At 45.3% G+C, this 22,175-nt stretch overlaps 1 protein-coding gene across 1 annotated transcript in view; it reads left to right on the plus strand.

Annotated features, from left to right (window-relative positions):
- Positions 1-22,175, plus strand: part of FER1L6 (fer-1 like family member 6) — a 478,947-nt gene that overhangs the window by 415,153 nt on the left and 41,619 nt on the right. The window contains 4 exon segments of the mRNA XM_063924401.1: positions 704-835; positions 1,568-1,696; positions 6,290-6,417; positions 13,415-13,585. Of these exon segments, the coding sequence (XP_063780471.1) occupies positions 704-835; positions 1,568-1,696; positions 6,290-6,417; positions 13,415-13,585 (560 nt within the window).

Raw genomic sequence — 22,175 nt, forward strand, 5'->3', positions numbered from 1 at the left:
GGCGGGGATGTCCCAGCAGCCTCAGCATGGCCACGCCTCCTCCCAGTAATGCATCTGAGAGCCGGCTAGGACAGGAGGACACGGGGCTGCAGGCTGCGGTGCCGGAGTTTTGAAGTCAGATTCTCAGAGGTGATCTGAGGGGTAAGTGCTCCCCGCATGGGGTGGAGTGGGGTGGGGGTGGATAATCGTGGGGGGGGGGCGCTAAAATTTATTTTGATATATGCCTCCCCCAACCACAACACGTTCTGACGCCCCTGGTTATAGCATACACCCCTATGCAACATGAGCACCCAAGAATTGTCATATCAGGGAGGTTGTAGACTCACCCTTGTTCAGAGCTCATTATCTACAGGCTTGTGTACAGTATGAGCCCTATTTTATGGTGACTAGTGCACAAGACACACAGTGGCTGATAGACAACATGGGACCCAATTAGCTAGTATACAATAAATACCCCATCCTCTGATGTAGTGTACTATACAAACCCCATTATCTGGTAACTTGTACACAACATGGACTGCCTTCTTCGGCGGAAAGTCTACCAGGCAGACCTCCTTCTCTGGTGACTGGTATACAATACCACCATGTCTGATAACCGTTGCTGACCCAGATCCCTTTATTATAATATACTGCGTCGTTTCTATTTGTCAGTTACCACCCGCTGATATCCTTGCTACCTTAAAGCCGTGTTTCTATGTCTCAGATATACGATGGGGAACTGGAGAGCGAATTTCACAACTTTGAAGACTGGGTCAGAACGTTTGAACTGATGAGAGGCAAAGCCAATGATGAAGACCACAGTGTCCATGACAACAGGATTGTCGGTAAATTCAAGGTACAGTAATCATTTTCCTCATCTGTGTCGACGCCAACAATATATGTATAAAGGAAGTCACCTTAGGTGCTATGGTTTAGGGGGCGTGTGAAGCACTGAATGGGTGACATAATGTCCCTATTTCAGTGTCCCTGTTTGCACTATGGTGCCCCCTATGTGCCAGCTGATGATGTGGGGGTGTAGCAGCTACCAGCTACTTACCTCTCTGTATCTGGCAGCTGCTGCCCTTCCTTGTTGGCAATTGGCTGGGAGCATGCTGCTGTGCCAGTCCTGCACCATCCGGTGTGTGTGTTGGGCAGTAGCAGCGCCTTTGGGGTAGGAGCATGCAGTATGCATACACGACCCTTGATCTAACACCCCTTTTTTTCTTGACCACCAAGTTTTAATGTAATCTAAGTAGATAGAGTCTGGGCCAGATTTATCAAGCCTCGGAGAGTGATAAATTGCACGGTGATAAAGTAACAACCAATAAGCTCATACCTGTCTTGTTACCGGCTGTGCTTGAAAAATGACAGAAGCTGATTGGCTGATACTTTATATCTTTATCACCATGCAGTTTAGCACTCTCCAAGGCTTGATAAATCTGGGCCAGACTGTGCACAAAATACAGTAGGACAAGCACAAAAGGTGGGTCTTGTCTTTGGTTATATGGAAAATCAGGAGGGTTTTTAAATAGTATTATGAAATACTGTAATTCTAATTCTAATAATAAGTAATGTTTTCTCTTTGCAGGGCTGTTTCAGCATTTCTAAGAGTATGGATGATTTATCAAGCTCTATGGACACCCGGCAGCTGAAGATTCTGCAGGGGATCCCCACAAACCACTCTGTGAAGGTCCTCATCCGTGTCTATATAGTTTCTGTACGTATTCTCCCTTTATTCTCTCTGATACAGGTATCCTTTAGCTGTTGCTGCTATAGAATGGGTACATGCATTCCGTACATGGTTCATAGTGTATTTCAAAATATGTAACAGTATATTGTGTTCTAGCTGTTTATTCAGGGAAGTTTACTTTGTCATTTATTAACGTCTACATGCAGATGAGGAGGGGTCACATGTTCCTGCATTTTACTGACCTTATGGGGCCGTATCTTTATGAACAAAAACACCTCCTAGATCTCTGTACAGTATCCGGTCTATAGATCTACATTAAAAAGGTCTACAGTCAATAGGTCGCCCACTAATGGTCGACGTGCATCAAGTCGACAGGGTCAAAATGTTGACTTGGTCAAAAGGTTGACATGTAAAAAAGGCAGACAGTTCAAAAGATTGACAGGGTCAAAAGCTTGATTTGACAATGGTCGACACAAGTTTTTTGAGGTTTTTTCACAGAGTTTTCAACTTTTGCTTGATTTACCATCCATATGCACTATGATGGGGAATAGTAACCTGTACCGAGCTCTGCGGTAGTGGAGCGAGGCACCTTGTCCGAAGCTTGGTGAGCGATGACAAAAAAAAATGACAAAAAATGACCAAAAAAAAAAGTGTGTCGACTTTTTCTGTGTTGACCATTTCAGTGTTGACCTTTTGACCCTATCGGCCTTATGCACTGTACCTGTTGAACTTTCCTATTGTCTACCTTTTGACCCTGTTGACCTAAAGGTTATCTTGATAATGGTTGACACACATAGGGTCGACACAAGGTGGTTTTATTTTGTTACTTTTTCATACTTTACTATTCACGTGGACTACGATTGGGGATAGTAAGCTAGTAACCTTGCCCGAAGCATGGTGAACGAAGCCACTAATGGTTTGGAGGTTTTTTTTTGTGGCAGAAGAGTGACAAAACACCCCAAAAAACTAAAAACACATGTTGACAATCTTATATTGTGTCAACCATTTCCATGTCACCTTTTGTCCTCTTGACCTTTAGAACCTGTTGACCTTTTCTACTTTATTCTTATTCCATGTTGACCTTTTCCCCCTGTCGGCTTTTTGCCCCTGTCGACATAATGCATGTCAACCATTAGTGGTCGACCTATTTTCTATAGACATTATGGGGGGAAACATTTGAATTCCCCCCTTTTAGCGTAGATATAATGATCCTCGCCCCCTCTGTACAGGGCAAGTAGAATGTAGAGGGTAGTATACAGTAAACACTTACAAGGCATAGAAATTATAGAAATAAGAACCCTTCCCATGAAAGCTCACAGTATAGGGAAGGATATTACAGTGGTCCTGTCATTTATACACACTGAAGACAGGCATTATTTAGACTCATCTAATATACTGCGCACAAGGGTTTGGGGGTCTCGAACATAATCGCTATGTGGACGATCTCGTCCATATTGGCCTGCAGGCACAAGCGACGGGGCACCAGCGATGAACGAGCATGGGGGCGCGCATCGTTCATTGCTGGTGCCTCCACACTGAAAGATATGAACGGTATCTCGTTCATTAATGAACAAGATTGTTCATATCTTTCACTCATATCGCCAGTGTGTAGGGCCCATTACACTACTGTAGGTTAAACCAGAGTTTTCCATTCTCCACCGTAACCGTTATAGCGAAGGTTTTACGTATATCCCATGCTTAAGTACATGTGACTAACTTAGTACCTCAGTCAGGACTCAAACATGGATATCCTTAAAACTGGCACTGTGATGACGAAGTTTTGGAAATCATGGGTTAAACAAACAGTATAAAGGGGACAAAAGCTTCTGAACATGGGTATTAACCAAACTGTACAATAATTAGAAAACAAAATGAGATGCAGTAATTTACAGTAGCACTCAGTGACCGTCTACCTGGGAAGGGTGGACCGAATTAATCGGAGTCATGGACTGTGAGAGGCAGCGCACTGGAGATAAAGATAGTTGAGAGTTTGGGGGGCCCACTCATAAGAGTTTACAGGCTAAAGCAGTGGTTCTCAAACTCCGTCCTCAAGACACCACACAGCTCATGTTTTCTAGATCACCTAGCAGGAGCACAGGTGTACTCATTACTCATTGACACATTTTAAAAGATGCACAGGTAGAGCTGATTATTTCACTTGTGATTCTGTGAGGAAACCTGGAAAACATGAACTGTTTGGGGTCCTGAGGACTGACTTTGAGGACTTTGGTCTAAAGGGTTGGAAGTAAAAACTGAGAGGTGTAGGTGAGCTGGGAAGAGAATGTGGACAGAGGACAGTGGAAGAGAGCCACATTGTTAACTACTGTATTAGTATGGCGCTACCAAGTGTCCGTAGTGCCATACATGGACACCTGTGATACTGTATTAGTATGGCGCTACCAAGTGTCCGTAGTGCCATACATGGACACCTGTGATACTGTATTAGTATGGTGCCACCAAGTGTCCGTAGTGCCATACATGGACTGGACACCTGTGATACTGTATTAGTATGGTGCCACCAAGTGTCCGTAGTGCCATACATGGACACCTGTGATACTGTATTAGTATGGTGCCACCAAGTGTCCGTAGTGCCATACATGGACACCTGTGATACTGTATTAGTATGGTGCCACCAAGTGTCCGTAGTGCCATACATGGACACCTGTGATACTGTATTAGTATGGCTCCACCAAGTGTCCATAGTGCCATACATGGACTGGACACCTGTGATACTGTATTAGTATGGCTCCACCAAGTGTCCATAGTGCCATACATGGACTGGACACCTGTGACACTGTATTAGTATGGCTCCACCAAGTGTCCATAGTGCCATACATGGACTGGACACCTGTGATACTGTATTAGTATGGTGCCACCAAGTGTCCGTAGTGCCATACATGGACACCTGTGATACTGTATTAGTATGGCGCCACCAAGTGTCCATAGTGCCATACATGGACACCTGTGATACTGTATTAGTATGGCTCCACCAAGTGTCCATAGTGCCATACATGGACTGGACACCTGTGATACTGTATTAGTATGGTGCCACCAAGTGTCCGTAGTGCCATACATGGACACCTGTGATACTGTATTAGTATGGCGCCACCAAGTGTCCGTAGTGCCATACATGGACACCTGTGATACTGTATTAGTATGGCTCCACCAAGTGTCCGTAGTGCCATACATGGACTGGACACCTGTGATACTGTATTAGTATGGTGCCACCAAGTGTCCGTAGTGCCATACATGGACACCTGTGATACTGTATTAGTATGGCGCCACCAAGTGTCCGTAGTGCCATACATGGACACCTGTGATCCTGTATTAGTATGGCACCACCAAGTGACCGTAGTGCCATACATGGACAACTGTGATTCTGTGAGGACACCTGGAAAACATGTACTGTTTGGGGTCCTGAAATAGAGAACCTTGGTCTAAATGGTTGGAAGTAAAAACTGAGAGGTGTAGGTGAGCTGGGAAGAGAATGTGGACAGAGGGCAGTGGAAGACAATGTGGACAGAGGGCAGAGGGCTAAGAGTTGGAGAAACGTTAGTAGGCTCTGATGAACAGATGTGTTTTCAGGGCACACATAAAGCCCTGCAGGCTGGTAGACACTCTGATAGGGTGACAAGTGAGTTCCAGAGGAGGGGAGCATTACAGAAGTTCTTAGATGCAGGAGTGGGAAAAGGAAAGAAGCGTGGAGTGTAGGTGACACTCAGGGGATGAGCAGACAGGTAGTGAGGAGATTATTTTGTACATGTATGGGATGTGAGTGAAGTGGTGGAGTGATTGAATGCTTTTGAGGTATGGGTGAGGAAGGGGATCCAGAGAGAGTTTAAGGAGGTTCCTTCACCTATTGAATCAACCAATTTTAAATGACTTACAGTTTACATCAGGGATGGGGAACCTTTGGCCCTCCAGCTGTTGTTGAACTACACATACCAGCATGCCTTGCAACAGTTTTGCAATTTGGCCATGCTAAAACTGTTGCAGGGCATGCTGGGATGTGTAATTCTACAACAGCTGGAGGGCCAAAGGTTCCCCATCCCTAGTTCACAAGAATGATGGGATCCCATAGTTTACACTGCTAGCATTTTGGTGGTGGTAGAGAAGGCGCTGTTTAAGTCTTCATGTACACAAGAGATAATAACTTCTCTCACCCCTCCATGGTGGCAGGGTCTCCTCTAACCTGAGCAACCAAGAACAGTAACAGGACTCCATGCTGGAAGGCTGCACCCGCAGTCTACAGGATTGTCAACACTATCATTTCTAGCATGCTTAGGCTAGCAGAAGAATCAATGGAGGAGAGGTGGAAGCTCATGATGATATCACTGACTGCTGCACATGGCTGACAGAGCATGGGTGGGGAAAGGGAGGCAGGATCTACTGTCCCTCACCATCCACCTTGCTAGGCGGTCATGGGCCACTGGCGACTCTCCATAATACTGTATGACCTTCTATCTTTTGTACGTCCTCCAGATGCCATCACCGTAGGAGGGAGACAGAATTAACTAGAACATATTTTACAATGATACATAAAATAGGAATTTGCTGCTTCTCTGGCTATGACACCTGATACTACAGATTATTCACCCCAGACGCTGTTGTCTTTCCCAGGGCATCAATCTCAGCCCGGCCGATCCAGATGGAAAATCTGATCCCTACATTGTCCTTAGGCTGGGCAAGACGGAAATAAAAGATCGGAACAATTATATCCCCAAACAGTTAAACCCGGTGTTCGGACGGTAAGCTGTTCACGTACAGAGAATTAATTAATGTTATTGTTTGTGTTTTATCCTGCTCGTCTCTCAAATTAATTGCTTCAAGAAAATAAAATGGTATCTGATGTAAGCCTCTGTTTTTTAATTAAAATAGAATATATTAATTACTGCATACCAAACAAGGGAATCTAAATTACAGGATAGTGTGTGAGATAAATTCTGGTCAAGTAATTTAATGGCTACGGCAGACAAATCTTATTTCCAGCATGATAGTTGCCTATTTCTAAATTGTATATGAAATATCCCCAGTAATTGTACCTATCCATTGCTCAGAAATTATTCCCGCAATTAGAAAATATGGGGTAGATTTGTCCCCAGAGTGAAGACGTTTCCCATCGCAACCAATCAGCTTTGAGGTAGCATTTACAGTATCATGTACATTCTATAAAATGATCGATATAACTTTTCCACTCCTTTCACTGCTGGATACAAACCCCTATATTTGTCCTTGTGACGTTCCCCTGCAGAGCTGTTAGAAAGACAGAAGCCCAGATTTATCAAGCCTTGGTATATAAATGGATATCCCAGATTTATAATGGTTAAACAGAATAAAAAGTGGGTCAGTCAAACAGAGCGCGGGCAGGTGTTTCGTGGGCTTGAACAAATATTTAGGCTATTCATTTGCTAGGAACTTGTGATGTACTGTAGCTGATGATTTATATCACTATATAATATAGAAGAAATCACTCTGTAAGACTATAAGGGGGGAATTCAAATGGTTGAAAAGTCGGTTAGGTGTCTGGTTTTTCCTGTCTATTAGATAGGAAAAAACAGACTCCCAACTGACTTTTCAAATATTTGAATCTCCCCCTATGAATGTTGGTATTTACCATGTTTTCCTTGGTTTGTTTCTTCAGACTGCTGTTAATGATTTCTGCACAGCGTCATGTGACTAACACTGCAACCATTGGGCCTAATTCAGATCTGATCGCAGCAGCAACATTTTTCTCTAATGGGGAGAACCATGGGGGTCATTCCGAGTTGATCGCTAGATGAAAATGTTCGCTGTGCAGCGATGATGCCAAAAAACGGCACTTCTGCGCAAGCGTCGCAATGTGCGCGCGACGTACTTTCACAACGGCCAATGTAGTTTCATACAAGGTCTAGCAAAGCTTTTCAGTCGCACTGCTGGCCGCAGAGTGATTGACATGAAGTGGGCGTTTCTGGGTGTCAACTGACCGTTTTCAGGGAGTGTTCGAAAAAACGCAGGCGTGCCAGGAAAAACGCAGGCGTGGCAGGGTGAACGCAGGGCGTGTTTGTGACGTCAAAACAGGAACTGAACAGTCTGAAGTCATCGCAAGTGCTGAGTAGGTCTGAATCTACTGCACAAAATTATTTTGTAGCCGCTCTGCGATCCTTTCGTTCGCACTTCTGCTAAGCTAAAATACACTTCCAGTGGGAGGCGGCATAGCGTTTGCACAGCTGCTAAAAGCAGCTAGCGAGCGAACAACTCGGTATGACCCCCCATGTGCAGTACAGGTGGGGCAGATATAACATGTGCAGAGAGAGTTAGATTTGGGTGCGGTGTGTTCAAACTGAAATCTAAATTGCAGTGTAAAAATAAAGCAGCCAGTATTTACCCTGCACAGAAACAAAATAATTCACCCAAATCTAACTCTCTGCACATGTTACATCTGCCCCCCGCTGCAGTGCCCATTAGAGAAAGATTTTGCTGCTGCGATTAGATCTGAATTAGGCCCATAGTTACGAGGCACATGAGGTAGTGAGCAGAGAGGCTTTTCTGGCCTCATCCTGCTCTGTACACTGTATAATCCTCACCACCACCACCACCACCACCCGCCCCATTGCTTTCACATGACAGACTAAGAACAGTGAGCATGTGACTGTATAACAGCCATGTTTTGTACTCTCCAGAGATATTTTTTATAAGGAGATAAGGATTTGTAAAAGGACAGACAAGTTAAGACTACCAGGTGCTTTAAGGTGGGATGGCTGGCTCAATGTTTGCAGTTTTATATATTGTTTGTAATGTCATCAGCCACATTCAACTACTAGAGGTTCCACACAGAACCAAAACAGGTGCGTATAGGTATACATGTACTTATGACCTTCATTTATGAATCTCCTGTCCTGAAGTAATTCTTTTAATACAATATATTGTTATTGTTCATTGTTATCAGCTGTCATTAGATATCTGGTCTCATTTAGAGTTGGATTTATAGATTTTATTTATAGGTAATATATGCATTTCTGGCACCAAAACTGTGTTTGCATACATTTCTACATGCAGTGTATTTCCTTACACCTGGGAGGGTGGAACTGGGCAATTGTAGGTGTGTGTACATGTAATTATAGCACAGTGAGATGTGGATGGGCCCGAACATACGTCTTCTAGGAGGATTCTCTCTTGTGGATCCTCCACTAACTAGCCCCTTATTACTGGACTATTAAAGGGACACGGGTGACCTCAATTTGCCCCCAGTTCCACCCCCTGTTTTCTGCACTCTGCACTGTCCCTTTTCCCCTCTGCTGCCCTGTCTCACCTGTTACCGCACCCCCACCAAAACTCAGTTCCCCCCCACCCCCTCACATACTTGGGCCAGTCAGGTCATTCTCCTAAGCTATGTCCCGCTTCCCTAGCAGTGGGAGCTATTGGGGCACGCACCCCAGCCCAAACTGTGCATGCATGTTGGAGATTGCGTAACCATCCAGTTGATAATAGTTAAATAATTACCACTGGGGCTTTGTTATACTGGGATGCAGGCTGCACTCAGGTGACACCAAAATGCCGTCTCCTGCTCAGTGACAAGGGCTGTCTGCTGTGCTGTAACATTACGTGCAGCACTCGGCTCCTGTCACAGTGTAGGAGCCAGCACTGCAGACAGAGAGGAGCAGTGCAGCATCTCTGGGACCTCCACAGGGATGAAAATGGGAGACAGGCCGCAAGGCCCCGCTCCTCCACACGAGGCCATGCCCCTTACCGTGAAACCACACCTTCTTAGCAGCGCGTGCATAGGCTATTTCCACTGCATTGGGTGTGACCAAGCTTAGTGATGCCCCTCTATCAAGTTGCTTCAGTCTTTCGTATTAATGAATTAACATTTCCATTTGGCCTACTGTAGGAATTAAGAGTACCATTTTCAAAGGGAACAACAACAAATGTTATTTAATTAAATTTGTTTCTGGATCTTGTATTTGTTGGTTTATTTAACTGACGTTTAAGCTTTCGTGTAGGGTTAGGCTGCAGGGGCAGAGTTAGGGTTAGGCTGCGGGGGAGGGTTAGGTTTAGGTTGCGGGGAGGGATGGTTAGGGTTAGGCTGCAGGGAGGGGAGGGTTAGGCTGCGGGGAGGGGAGGGTTAGGCTGCGGGGAGGGGAGAATTAGGCTATGGGAGGGATAGGGTTAGTCTGCAGGGAGGAATGGTTAGTGTTAGGCTGCGGGGAGGAAGGGTTAGGCTGCGGGGAGGAGAAGTTAGGTTTAGACTGCAGAAAGGGAGGGTTAGGTTTAGGACGCAGGGAGGTTAGGGTTAGGTTGCTGGTAGAGATGTAGGTTTAAAACGAGCGCTAAATTATGTGTGTAGAAAGTGAGTGTGGCACCTGTAAAAAAGAATAATGATTAATACTTAAAAACTTCTGTTTACAGCTCTTTTGAGAAATGGTTAGGTTGGTGGTATCCAGATATAGATGTAAAAGTCCGGAATCTAACTGTCCCTAACTTACCCACGGGGATTCCTCAGCCGTTGGTATCGCTGTGAGGGCTGTCCGTGGCCGGCTTTGTGAGTCGCAGCTCTCACCGCTGCGTCCAGCGGGAGAAGGATGTTGTAGAAAAGCCGGAAATAGCGACGTCAGTTCGAGTCCGCAAAGCGGCGTAGATGTTCTTGTCTGTGATACCACTTGTCCACCAACGCGTTTCGTGCTGTTCAGAGCACTTTTTCAAGGTGGTTGTTTGGTTTAAAGGTCATTTATTTATAGTAAAACTTTATTGTTCCCATCTGGAAAAAACTGAACTTCCGGGACTTCCGGACCGGAAGTGACATCAAAAATTGCGGGAAGCACATGGAAAAAAATAATATTTTTTTTCTTTCTTAAAATTTGAAGATTTAAGGGTTGGATATGTTTAAAACAGGTGCCACTTAGTGTAAGGAGTGTGTGTTCATACAAAAAATGTTGAGGTCGATGTCAATATTGTGGCCAGATGGTTGTAAGGTTTTTAATTCAAAAATCCATTTGCTTTCTTGTTTTCTTAGATCAATGGTTATGTCTCCTCCTCTCCAGTTTGTTCCTATCTTTTGAATTGGTAAGAACGTGAGTCCAGTCGGGTCTTTATGATGTTTCTCTAAAAAATGGTTTGATAAGCTGTGTGTTTTAAGTCCCTTTTTTACATTGTAGATATGTTCGGCAAATCTTATCTTTGCTTTCCTTTTAGTTTGGCCGACATATTGGTACCCACAAGGGCAGGTGGCTAAATATATAACCCCTTCTGTGTCACACGTAAGGGAGTCATAGATGGTATAGTTTTTTCCTGTCGCAAATGATTTGAAGGCTGTAGTGGGTCTGGTGGATTTCTCCTTATCATTCTTGCAGGCTTTGCAGTTTAAACACTTAAAATAACCTTTGCCCAAGGAAACCCTTGAAGAATTTAAATCCTACATAAACAATAATACCTTGAACCAGGAGTTTACAACAATAACAAGTAAAGAGCAGATTGTCTTCCTGGATTTGGAAATCTATATTCAAAACAACACTCTACAATCAAAGACACATATTAAACCCGTTAATGGAAATAATATGTTAGCAACAACCAGTAACCACCATCAGACCTGGATCGCAAACATACCACGTGGCCAGTTCCAAAGAATAAAAAGAAATTGCACAGATCCGACCATTTTTAAGGCACAAAGTGAAGACATGCTGAACAATTTTCTGGAGAAAGGGTATAAGAAAGAAAAATTGGAAGCGGACATTGCATGTTGCCAGAAAAACCAAAAGTCATTTACCGCAAAGCTAAAACTATTAAACAATTCCTAGTCTCAAGCCATCTGAAGAATGAAACACAAAGCAGTTTTAAAATGGGCAAAGGTTATTTTAAGTGTTTAAACTGCAAAACATGCAAGAATGATAAGGAGAAATCCACCAGACCCACTACAGCCTTCAAATCATTTGCGACAGGAAAAAACTATACCATCTATGACTCCCTTACGTGTGACACAGAAGGGGTTATATATTTAGCCACCTGCCCTTGTGGGTACCAATATGTCGGCCAAACTAAAAGGAAAGCAAAGATAAGATTTGCCGAACATATCTACAATGTAAAAAAGGGACTTAAAACACACAGCTTATCAAACCATTTTTTAGAGAAACATCATAAAGACCCGACTGGACTCACGTTCTTACCAATTCAAAAGATAAGAACAAACTGGAGAGGAGGAGACATAACCATTGATCTAAGAAAACAAGAAAGCAAATGGATTTTTGAATTAAAAACCTTACAACCATCTGGCCACAATATTGACATCGACCTCAACATTTTTTTATGAACACACACTCCTTACACTAAGTGGCACCTGTTTTAAACATATCCAACCCTTAAATCTTCAAATTTTAAGTGAAAAAAATAAAATAAAAAAATTTCCATGTGCTTCCCGCAATTTTTTATGTCACTTCCGGTCCGGAAGTCCCGGAAGTTCCGTTTTTTCCAGATGGGAACAATAAAGTTTTACTATAAATAAACGACCTTTAAAATAAACAACCACCTTGAAAAAGTGCTCTGAACAGCACGAAACGCGTTGGTGGACAAGTGGTATCACAGACAAGAACATCTACGCCGCTTTGCGGACTCGAACTGACGTCGCTATTTCCGGCTTTTCTACAACATCCTTCTCCCGCTGGACGCAGCGGTGAGAGCCGCGACTCACAAAGCCGGCCACGGACAGCCCTCACAGCGATACCAACGGCTGAGGAATCCCCGTGGGTAAGTTAGGGACAGTTAGATTCCGGACTTTTACATCTATATCTGGATACCACCAACCTAACCATTTCTCAAAAGAGCTGTAAACAGAAGTTTTTAAGTATTAATCTTTATTCTTTTTTACAGGTGCCACACTCACTTTCTACACGCATAATTTAGCGCTCGTTTTAAACCTACAATTATCCATTTTATCTGAGCTGCTTTTACATAAGCGCAGACAACATTTTTTTGATTTTATGCTGATAGAGATGGTTATGGTTAAGCTGCGGGGTGGAAGGGCAAGGGTTAGGCTGCAGGGAGGGGAGGTTAGGGTTAGGCTGCGGGAAGGAAGGGTTAGGGGAGGTTTAGAATTAGCGGTACCTATCTCCTGCACCCCAATCGGGATTCCAAGCAGTTAGGATACCGGCACCCTGACTGCCAGTATCCCATACCCAACCCATGTGGCATAAGTAGCCACACTTGTAAGCCTGACGCACGTCTAGTGCAAAGGCTACTGTTTTTGAGATGGACATATGGATGTCAGTTTACGTTTCTTTTTTCTACATACTGTATGTCCACTTCTAAATGAGCCCCATACGATATTATACAATTGTAGGTTTTCTTTAAAACATTTTGTTGTTTAATTTCATAAATGCGTGTAACTTACACAAGTAGCTTTTTTCTCTAATGCAGTTTATACAGTACTGTATATCATATTATCTCAAATAGCCCAGGTCTCAGACTTCAGAAGCAAGACAGATTTTCTCCGAGCTTTCACAGTGTACGTCAGATAACTAAAAAATTCAGAAATTCTTTATAATATGTATAAAAATCTTGTTTCATCCTGGAACGGAGGATATAAATCAATATGATCTGTCATGTTATGCATCACAAGATGTGGGGGGGGAAATCCTAGCAAATTAAGGAAAATCTTTAATTGTCTGCTTTCTGTTTTGTTATGTCATCTAATTAGTCGTTTTACAGTTCTGTTATGACTGAACACAACGCTCCTTTTTCTTGGAAAACTAACAAGACTCTTTAACTCTGTTTTACCAGATCATTTGAAATGCAGGCTACTTTCCCGAAGGAATCTCTATTAACTATCTTGATATATGACTACGATTTGATTGGGTCAGATGACCTCATTGGTGAGACAAAAATTGATTTAGAAAATCGCTTCTACAGCAGATACCGCGCAACCTGTGGCTTGCAAAGTCAATATGAAATGTAAGATCTCTGCATGTGTGAAGTTTGCAAAACTCCTAATGAGGATAAATGTGTCTGAGAAAGTTTATCTTGTGCTAATGTTTAAATGCAGTTTTACAAGCGTAGTGGAAAGAAAATGAGAACAAATAAATCAGCACTGTCCACAGTCTCATCCTGGTTCTAAGTAAGGCATTTATACCAAGTGCAAAAAAATGCATCCTGGACTGTTCGTTTATTTGTACCTAGGTTTGCGACTACTTCCCGCCACTTCTAGAAAGTTTTTGGTGTGCATATGAGAAAAAAAAATCTGTCATTGTGGTAATTTGCAGGGCTGTTGAGTTGGAGACAATTTTGGGTGGAGTTGGTAAAAAATGTACTGAACAAAAAACAAAAACAAAGACCAGCACAGAAGTGTTTGTTTTCTGTTCTAAAAACAATAAAGTTTTGTTCAAAACAGGGAGAAAAAAACTAACTACATAGGGAAGTGAAGTTAAAGTGTACTTTGTCCAGGCTGATCTGTCTGATTGTAAGTACTGTAATACTCAGGGCAGATGTATTAAGCCTGGAGAAGGCATAAGGAAGTGATAAACCTGTGATAAGTGCAAAGTGATAAATGCAACAGCCAATCAGCTCCAATATGTAAATGAACAGTTAGGAGTTGATTGGCTGGTGCGTTTATCACTTTACACTTATCACTGCTTTATCACTTCCTTATGCTGTCTCCAGGCTTAATACATCTGCCCCACTGTAATATGATACTAATCATTTTGGCAGTGGTACAGTACAGGCCAGCGATAGGTGAGCAGCATTGTGCATTAGTCACTGGAGATAAAATTACTGTGAACTCATATATTGCATTTATTGAATGACCCTACTGTCATATTTTCTTTATAACTAATAGGTAATCAAAACCAATTTGGCGTAAGTCACGCTACATTTTTTTAAAGTAATTAAATTATTCCTCTCAATATTTAACTGACTGTTTCTGTCCAAAAAGACTGTGGCAAAACAATATATTACTGTATACCGTTATAATTACCCCACACTGTCGTCATTACCCATGATTAGACTGAAATAATTATCCCATGCTAGAAAGAAGGCATGTAAAATATACACAACTACATCTGCCATTTATGAAGGAGTCGTGTAGTAATAAAATAAGAGTGTTGGAGTTTTAGCTATAATTTCTTTATTTCACCCTAGAAAATTATAGTCAGAATCTGATTGGTTGCTGTAGGCCACACCTCTACTTGTCTGTTCTAGAAGCTTTAGTAAATATACCCCCATGTCTGATGCCTGTGGTCCAGCCACCAGTACTCTATGTGGGAACAGTGAGTGGCACAACATAGTGAGAGCTAGGAGAATATGGGGTACATTTACTAAGCAGTGATAAGAGCGGAGAAGTGAGCCAGTGGAGAAGTTGCCTATGGCAACCAATCAGCACTGAAGTAACATCTATAATTTGCATACTATAAAATGATACAGAACTGCTGATTGGTTGATGGGGAAATTTCTCCACTGGCTCACTACTCCACTCTTATCACTGCTTAGTAATGTCCCCCTATATTAGAGATGAGCGGGTTCGGTTCCTCGGAATCCGAACCCCCCCGAACTTCAGCCTTTTTACACGGGTCCGAGGCAGACTCGGATCTTCCCGCCTTGCTCGGTTAACCCGAGCGCGCCCGAACGTCATCATCCCGCTGTCGGATTCTCACGAGGCTCGTATTCTATCGCGAGACTCGGATTCTATATAAGGAGCCGCACGTCGCCGCCATTTTCACACGTGCATTGAGATTGATAGGGAGAGGACGTGGCTGGCGTCCTCTCCGTTTATAGAGAAGAGAGTAGAGAGTTAGAGACACTATTTACTAATTTTGGGGAGCATATTAGGACTGGAGTACTACTACTTGCTGATAGTGTGACCAGTGACCATTGACCACCAGTTTAATTAATCCGTTCTCTGCCTGAAAAAAAACGATACACAGTGTGACACAGTCACATACCATATCTGTGCTCAGCCTCAGTGTGCTGCATCATCATATGTAATACTGTATATCTGACTGTGCTGAGTGCTCACTGCTCACACAGCTTAATTGTGGGGGAGACTGGGGAGCAGTTAGAGCAGGAGTACATAAATAATATATTTTAAGTACAGTGCACACTTTTGCTGCCAGAGTGCCACACTGCCAGTGTGACTGACCAGTGACCACACTGACCACCAGTATATTGTGATTGTCTGCTTAGGACGGAGTACTACTTGCTGATAGTGTGACCAGTGACCAGTGACCACCACCAGTTTAATTAATCCGTTCTCTGCCTGAAAAAAAAACGATACACAGTGTGACACAGTCACATACCATATCTGTGCTCAGCCCAGTGTGCTGCATCATATGTAATACTGTATATCATTATCTGACTGTGCTGAGTGCTCACTGCTCACACAGCTTAATTGTGGGGGAGACTGGGGAGCAGTTATAGCAGGAGTACATATTTTAAGTACAGTGCACACTTTTGCTGCCAGAGTGCCACTGCCAGTGTGACTGACCAGTGACCACTGACCACCAGTATATTGTGATTGTCTGCTGACCACCAGTATATTGTGATTGTCTGCCTGAAAAAGTTAAACACTCGTCGTGTGGTGTTTTTATAAACGCATTCTGCAGACAGTGTCCAGCAGGTCCGTCATTACATAATACTAGGTGCTTCATCGCGCCCTACGGGCGCTCTTCACACCGTCGCAAGGGGCTACGCCTCCTTAACCCTTGCATGCCTTTCTGGGGTTCAATATTTGTATTATATGGAGTATTACCTGCATTCCTTTGTTAGTGGTTAAATATTGCACAATGAAAGGGCGTGCGATGGTGAAGGAGGCGCAGCCCCTTGCGACGCCGTGAACAGCACCTGCAGGGCACGATGTACAGAATGTAGCGGGTGCGGGGGGGACTGCGGATGGTGTCTGTAGATGCTGCGGGTGGAGGGGCGGCGGAAGTGGGGGTGGGGCCCGGATGGGGAAGGTGCTGCAGGTGGTGGAGGGGCAGGTGCGGGGGTGTCATTGGTGGGGGAGGGGTGGGGGAGGGGGGGACCGCGGATGGATGAGGGTGTCTGCAGATGCTGCGGGTGGAGGGGGGCAGGTGTGGGGGGAGACATATAAGGGGGGTGGATGGTGGAGGAGGCCTGGAGGTGCTGTGGGTGGTGAAGGGGCGGAGGAGTGGGAGCCGCGGGTGGTGTAGGGGGTCTGGAGGCACAGCGTGTGGGGGAGGGGTGGAGTGCCGCATGTGGTGGAGGGGAAGGTGCAGAGGTGTGGTGCATTGGGGAGAGGTCTGGAGGCGCTGCGGGTACTGTACCTGCCAAAAAGGTAGTTGGAGGGTATGTAGTAGCAGGGCCAGGACAGGGGTGACAGGGTCAGAACAGTGGTGATGGGGCCAGGACAGGGGTGACGGGGCCAGGACAGGGGCGACGGGGCCAGGACAGAAATGACAGGGACAGGATAGGGGTGACAGGGCCAGGGTAGGGGCGGCAGGGCCAGGACAGGGGTGACAGGGCCAGTAGAGGGTTGACATGGCAAGCACAGGGGTGACAGGGCCAGGATAGGGGTAACAGGGCCAGCATAAGGGTGACAGGGCCAGGATAAGGGTGAAAGGGCCAGGATAAGGGTGGCAGGGCAAGGCCAGGGGTGACAGGGACATGACAGAACACAGGGCACGGGAGAGATTGGTATTAGGGACAAAACAGTGGTGACAGACAGATGTGTCTTACCGGAGTCACTGCTGCTGGCTGCTGCTGTTCCACTCCAACCTGTTGGGATCTGCTGCTGGTGGAGGCTTGGCATGGCTGACTCTCTTAGGCTGGAGTCCTGCTTCCTCTGCCCGTCCGCATCCCTCCCCCCCTCCTCAGTCATACACCGCAGACCTCGCGCAGCTGCCGGGCACTGTGGTAAGAGGAGACTGGGAGTGACTGGTTAGCCCCCAGGAGACGCTGCGGCTGGAGGGAGGAGGGGGTCATAGCATGCACGTGGCGCGGACCTCGCAGCTGCCGGGCACTGTGGTAAGGGGAGACTGGGAGTGACTGGTTAGCTCCCAGGAGACGCTGCGGCTGGAGGGAGGAGGGGGTCATAGCATGCATGCGGCGCGGACCTCGCGGCTGCCGGGCACTGTGGTAAGGGAAGACTGGGAGTGACTGGTTAGCCCCCAGGAGACGCTGCGGCTGGAGGGAGGAGGGGGTCATAGCATGCACGCGGCGCGGACCTCGCGGCTGCCGGGCACTGTGGTAAGGGGAGACTGGGAGTGACTGGTTAGCCCCCAGGAGATGCTGCGGCTGGAGGGAGGAGGGGGTCGGAGCCTGCAAGCAGCGCGGACTTCTGCAGCGCTGCCCGCCGGCTAAAGTGTGAGGAGCTGGGTGCACCTCACTGCAGGTAGCGGTGGGGTTGCTGGGGCTGGAGATAACAAAGGCAGTACGGAACCTGCACAGCGGCAGGTGCCCCACAAAATGCATTTACCCCTAGCTGAGGGGCCAAAATTCAATAAAAAATAAATAAATCCTGGAATTTGCATAAGGGGGCGTGGCCTCGCGTACGCGATTAAGCCACGCCCCCAACCCCACAGCAGGCACAGCAATGAGATAGGGTTTCCCTGTCTCAAGTGCCCTGGGCCCCCCGGACTCATAATCAGTCCCTGGGGGCATGCCAGCAGCTCACAGAGCACTGGGCATGCCCCCTCACTGACGAAAACGGAGGCCCTCCCGTGAAGCCACGCCCCCTTTTCGCTGAGTGTGTGTCCCTCCTTCTGCCTGAAGAAAGCTCCTGAAGAAAGCTGGGAGGTATGCACCCCTGCCTGTGACATGCCCATACTATCTGCTTCTGCTCCTAGTCTCCTATAGATTTGGCCAGATCTGTGACTCATTTGACTAACTCCGCCCAGTGTTGTGACTCCGCCCAGCGTTAGCAAATGAGTCACAAAGTCACAGAATAGGGCTATTATATAGGAGATATACCTGTCCGGCTGCAGTACTAGTGTGATATATATATATATATATTAATTTTATCTCATTATCATCCAGTCTATATTAGCAGCAGACACAGTACGGTAGTCCACGGCTGTAGCTACCTCTGCGTCGGCAGTCGCTCGTCCATCCATAATTGTATACCACCTACCCGTGTTTTTTTTTTTTTCTATCTTCTTGATACTAGTAGCTTACTTTAGGAGTCTGCAGTGCTGACAGACAGTGTCCAGCAGGTCCGTCATTACATAATATATACCTGTCCGGCTGCAGTACTAGTGTGATATATATATATATTTTAATTTTATCTCATTATCATCCAGTCTATATTAGCAGCAGACACAGTACGGTAGTCCACGGCTGTAGCTACCTCTGTGTCGGCAGTCGCTCGTCCATCCATAATTGTATACCACCTACCCGTGGTTTTTTTTTTTCTATCTTCTTGATACTAGTAGCTTACTTTAGGAGTCTGCAGTGCTGACAGACAGTGTCCAGCAGGTCCGTCATTACATAATATATACCTGTCCGGCTGCAGTACTAGTGTGATATATATATATATATTAATTTTATCTCATTATCATCCAGTCTATATTAGCAGCAGACACAGTACGGTAGTCCACGGCTGTAGCTACCTCTGTGTCGGCAGTCGCTCGTCCATCCATAATTGTATACCACCTACCCGTGGTTTTTTTTCTTTCTATCTTCTTGATACTAGTAGCTTACTTTAGGAGTCTGCAGTGCTGACAGACAGTGTCCAGCAGGTCCGTCATTACATAATATATACCTGTCCGGCTGCAGTACTAGTGTGATATATATATATATTTTAATTTTATCTCATTATCATCCAGTCTATATTAGCAGCAGACACAGTACGGTAGTCCACGGCTGTAGCTACCTCTGTGTCGGCAGTCGCTCGTCCATCCATAATTGTATACCACCTACCCGTGTTTTTTTTTTTTTTTTTCTATCTTCTTGATACTAGTAGCTTACTTTAGGAGTCTGCAGTGCTGACAGACAGTGTCCAGCAGGTCCGTCATTACATAATATATACCTGTCCGGCTGCAGTACTAGTGTGATATATATATATATTTTAATTTTATCTCATTATCATCCAGTCTATATTAGCAGCAGACACAGTACGGTAGTCCACGGCTGTAGCTACCTCTGTGTCGGCAGTCGCTCGTCCATCCATAATTGTATACCACCTACCCGTGTTTTTTTTTTTTTTCTATCTTCTTGATACTAGTAGCTTACTTTAGGAGTCTGCAGTGCTGACAGACAGTGTCCAGCAGGTCCGTCATTACATAATATATACCTGTCCGGCTGCAGTACTAGTGTGATATATATATATATATTTTAATTTTATCTCATTATCATCCAGTCTATATTAGCAGCAGACACAGTACGGTAGTCCACGGCTGTAGCTACCTCTGTGTCGGCAGTCGCTCGTCATCCATAAGTATACTAGTATCCATCCATCTCCATAGTTTACCTGAGGTGCCTTTTAGTTGTGCCTATTAAAATATGGAGAACAAAAATGTTGAGGTTCCAAAAATAGGGAAAGATCAAGATCCACTTCCACCTCGTGCTGAAGCTGCTGCCACTAGTCATGGCCGAGACGATGAAATTCCATCAACGTCGTCTGCCAAGGCCGATGCCCAATGTCATAGTACAGAGCATGTAAAATCCAAAACACCAAATATCAGTAAAAAAAGGACTCAAAAATCTAAAATAAAATTGTCGGAGGAGAAGCGTAAACTTGCCAATATGCCATTTACCACACGGAGTGGCAAGGAACGGCTGAGGCCCTGGCCTATGTTCATGGCTAGTGGTTCAGCTTCACATGAGGATGGAAGCACTCAGCCTCTCGCTAGAAAAATGAAAAGACTCAAGCTGGCAAAAGCACAGCAAAGAACTGTGCGTTCTTCGAAATCCCAAATCCACAAGGAGAGTCCAATTGTGTCGGTTGCGATGCCTGACCTTCCCAACACTGGACGTGAAGAGCATGCGCCTTCCACCATTTGCACGCCCCCTGCAAGTGCTGGAAGGAGCACCCGCAGTCCAGTTCCTGATAGTCAGATTGAAGATGTCAGTGTTGAAGTATACCAGGATGAGGAGGATATGGGTGTTGCTGGCGCTGGGGAGGAAATTGACAAGGAGGATTCTGATGGTGAGGTGGTTTGTTTAAGTCAGGCACCCGGGGAGACACCTGTTGTCCGTGGGAGGAATATGGCCATTGACATGCCTGGTGAAAATACCAAAAAAATCAGCTCTTCGGTGTGGAAGTATTTCAACAGAAATGCGGACAACATTTGTCAAGCCGTGTGTTGCCTTTGTCAAGCTGTAATAAGTAGAGATGAGCGCCGGAAATTTTTCGGGTTTTGTGTTTTGGTTTTGGGTTCGGTTCCGCGGCCGTGTTTTGGGTTCGACCGCGTTTTGGCAAAACCTCACCGAATTTTTTTTGTCGGATTCGGGTGTGTTTTGGATTCGGGTGTTTTTTTCAAAAAACCCTAAAAAACAGCTTAAATCATAGAATTTGGGGGTAATTTTGATCCCAAAGTATTATTAACCTCAAAAAACATAATTTACACTCATTTTCAGCCTATTCTGAACACATCACACCTCACAATATTATTTTTAGTCCTAAAATTTGCACCGAGGTCGCTGTGTGAGTAAGATAAGCGACCCTAGTGGCCGACACAAACACCGGGCCCATCTAGGAGTGGCACTGCAGTGTCACGCAGGATGGCCCTTCCAAAAAACCCTCCCCAAACAGCACATGACGCAAAGAAAAAAAGAGGCGCAATGAGGTAGCTGACTGTGTGAGTAAGATTAGCGACCCTAGTGGCCGACACAAACACCGGGCACATCTAGGAGTGGCACTGCAGTGTCACGCAGGATGTCCCTTCCAAAAAACCCTCCCCAAACAGCACATGACGCAAAGAAAAAAAGAGGCGCAATGAGGTAGCTGACTGTGTGAGTAAGATTAGCGACCCTAGTGGCCGACACAAACACCGGGCCCATCTAGGAGTGGCACTGCAGTGTCACGCAGGATGTCCCTTCCAAAAAACCCTCCCCAAACAGCACATGACGCAAAGAAAAAAAGAGGCGCAATGAGGTAGCTGACTGTGTGAGTAAGATTAGCGACCCTAGTGGCCGACACAAACACCGGGCCCATCTAGGAGTGGCACTGCAGTGTCACGCAGGATGTCCCTTCCAAAAAACCCTCCCCAATCAGCACATGATGCAAAGAAAAAGAAAAGAAAAAAGAGGTGCAAGATGGAATTATCCTTGGGCCCTCCCACCCACCCTTATGTTGTATAAACAAAACAGGACATGCACACTTTAACCAACCCATCATTTCAGTGACAGGGTCTGCCACACGACTGTGACTGATATGACGGGTTGGTTTGGACCCCCCCCAAAAAAGAAGCAATTAATCTCTCCTTGCACAAACTGGCTCTACAGAGGCAAGATGTCCACCTCATCTTCACCCTCCGATATATCACCGTGTACATCCCCCTCCTCACAGATTATCAATTCGTCCCCACTGGAATCCACCATCTCAGCTCCCTGTGTACTTTGTGGAGGCAATTGCTGCTGGTCAATGTCTCCG

Source organism: Pseudophryne corroboree, chromosome 5 (genome assembly GCF_028390025.1).
Source record: "Pseudophryne corroboree isolate aPseCor3 chromosome 5, aPseCor3.hap2, whole genome shotgun sequence".
In the NCBI taxonomy this organism is placed as follows: domain Eukaryota; kingdom Metazoa; phylum Chordata; class Amphibia; order Anura; family Myobatrachidae; genus Pseudophryne; species Pseudophryne corroboree.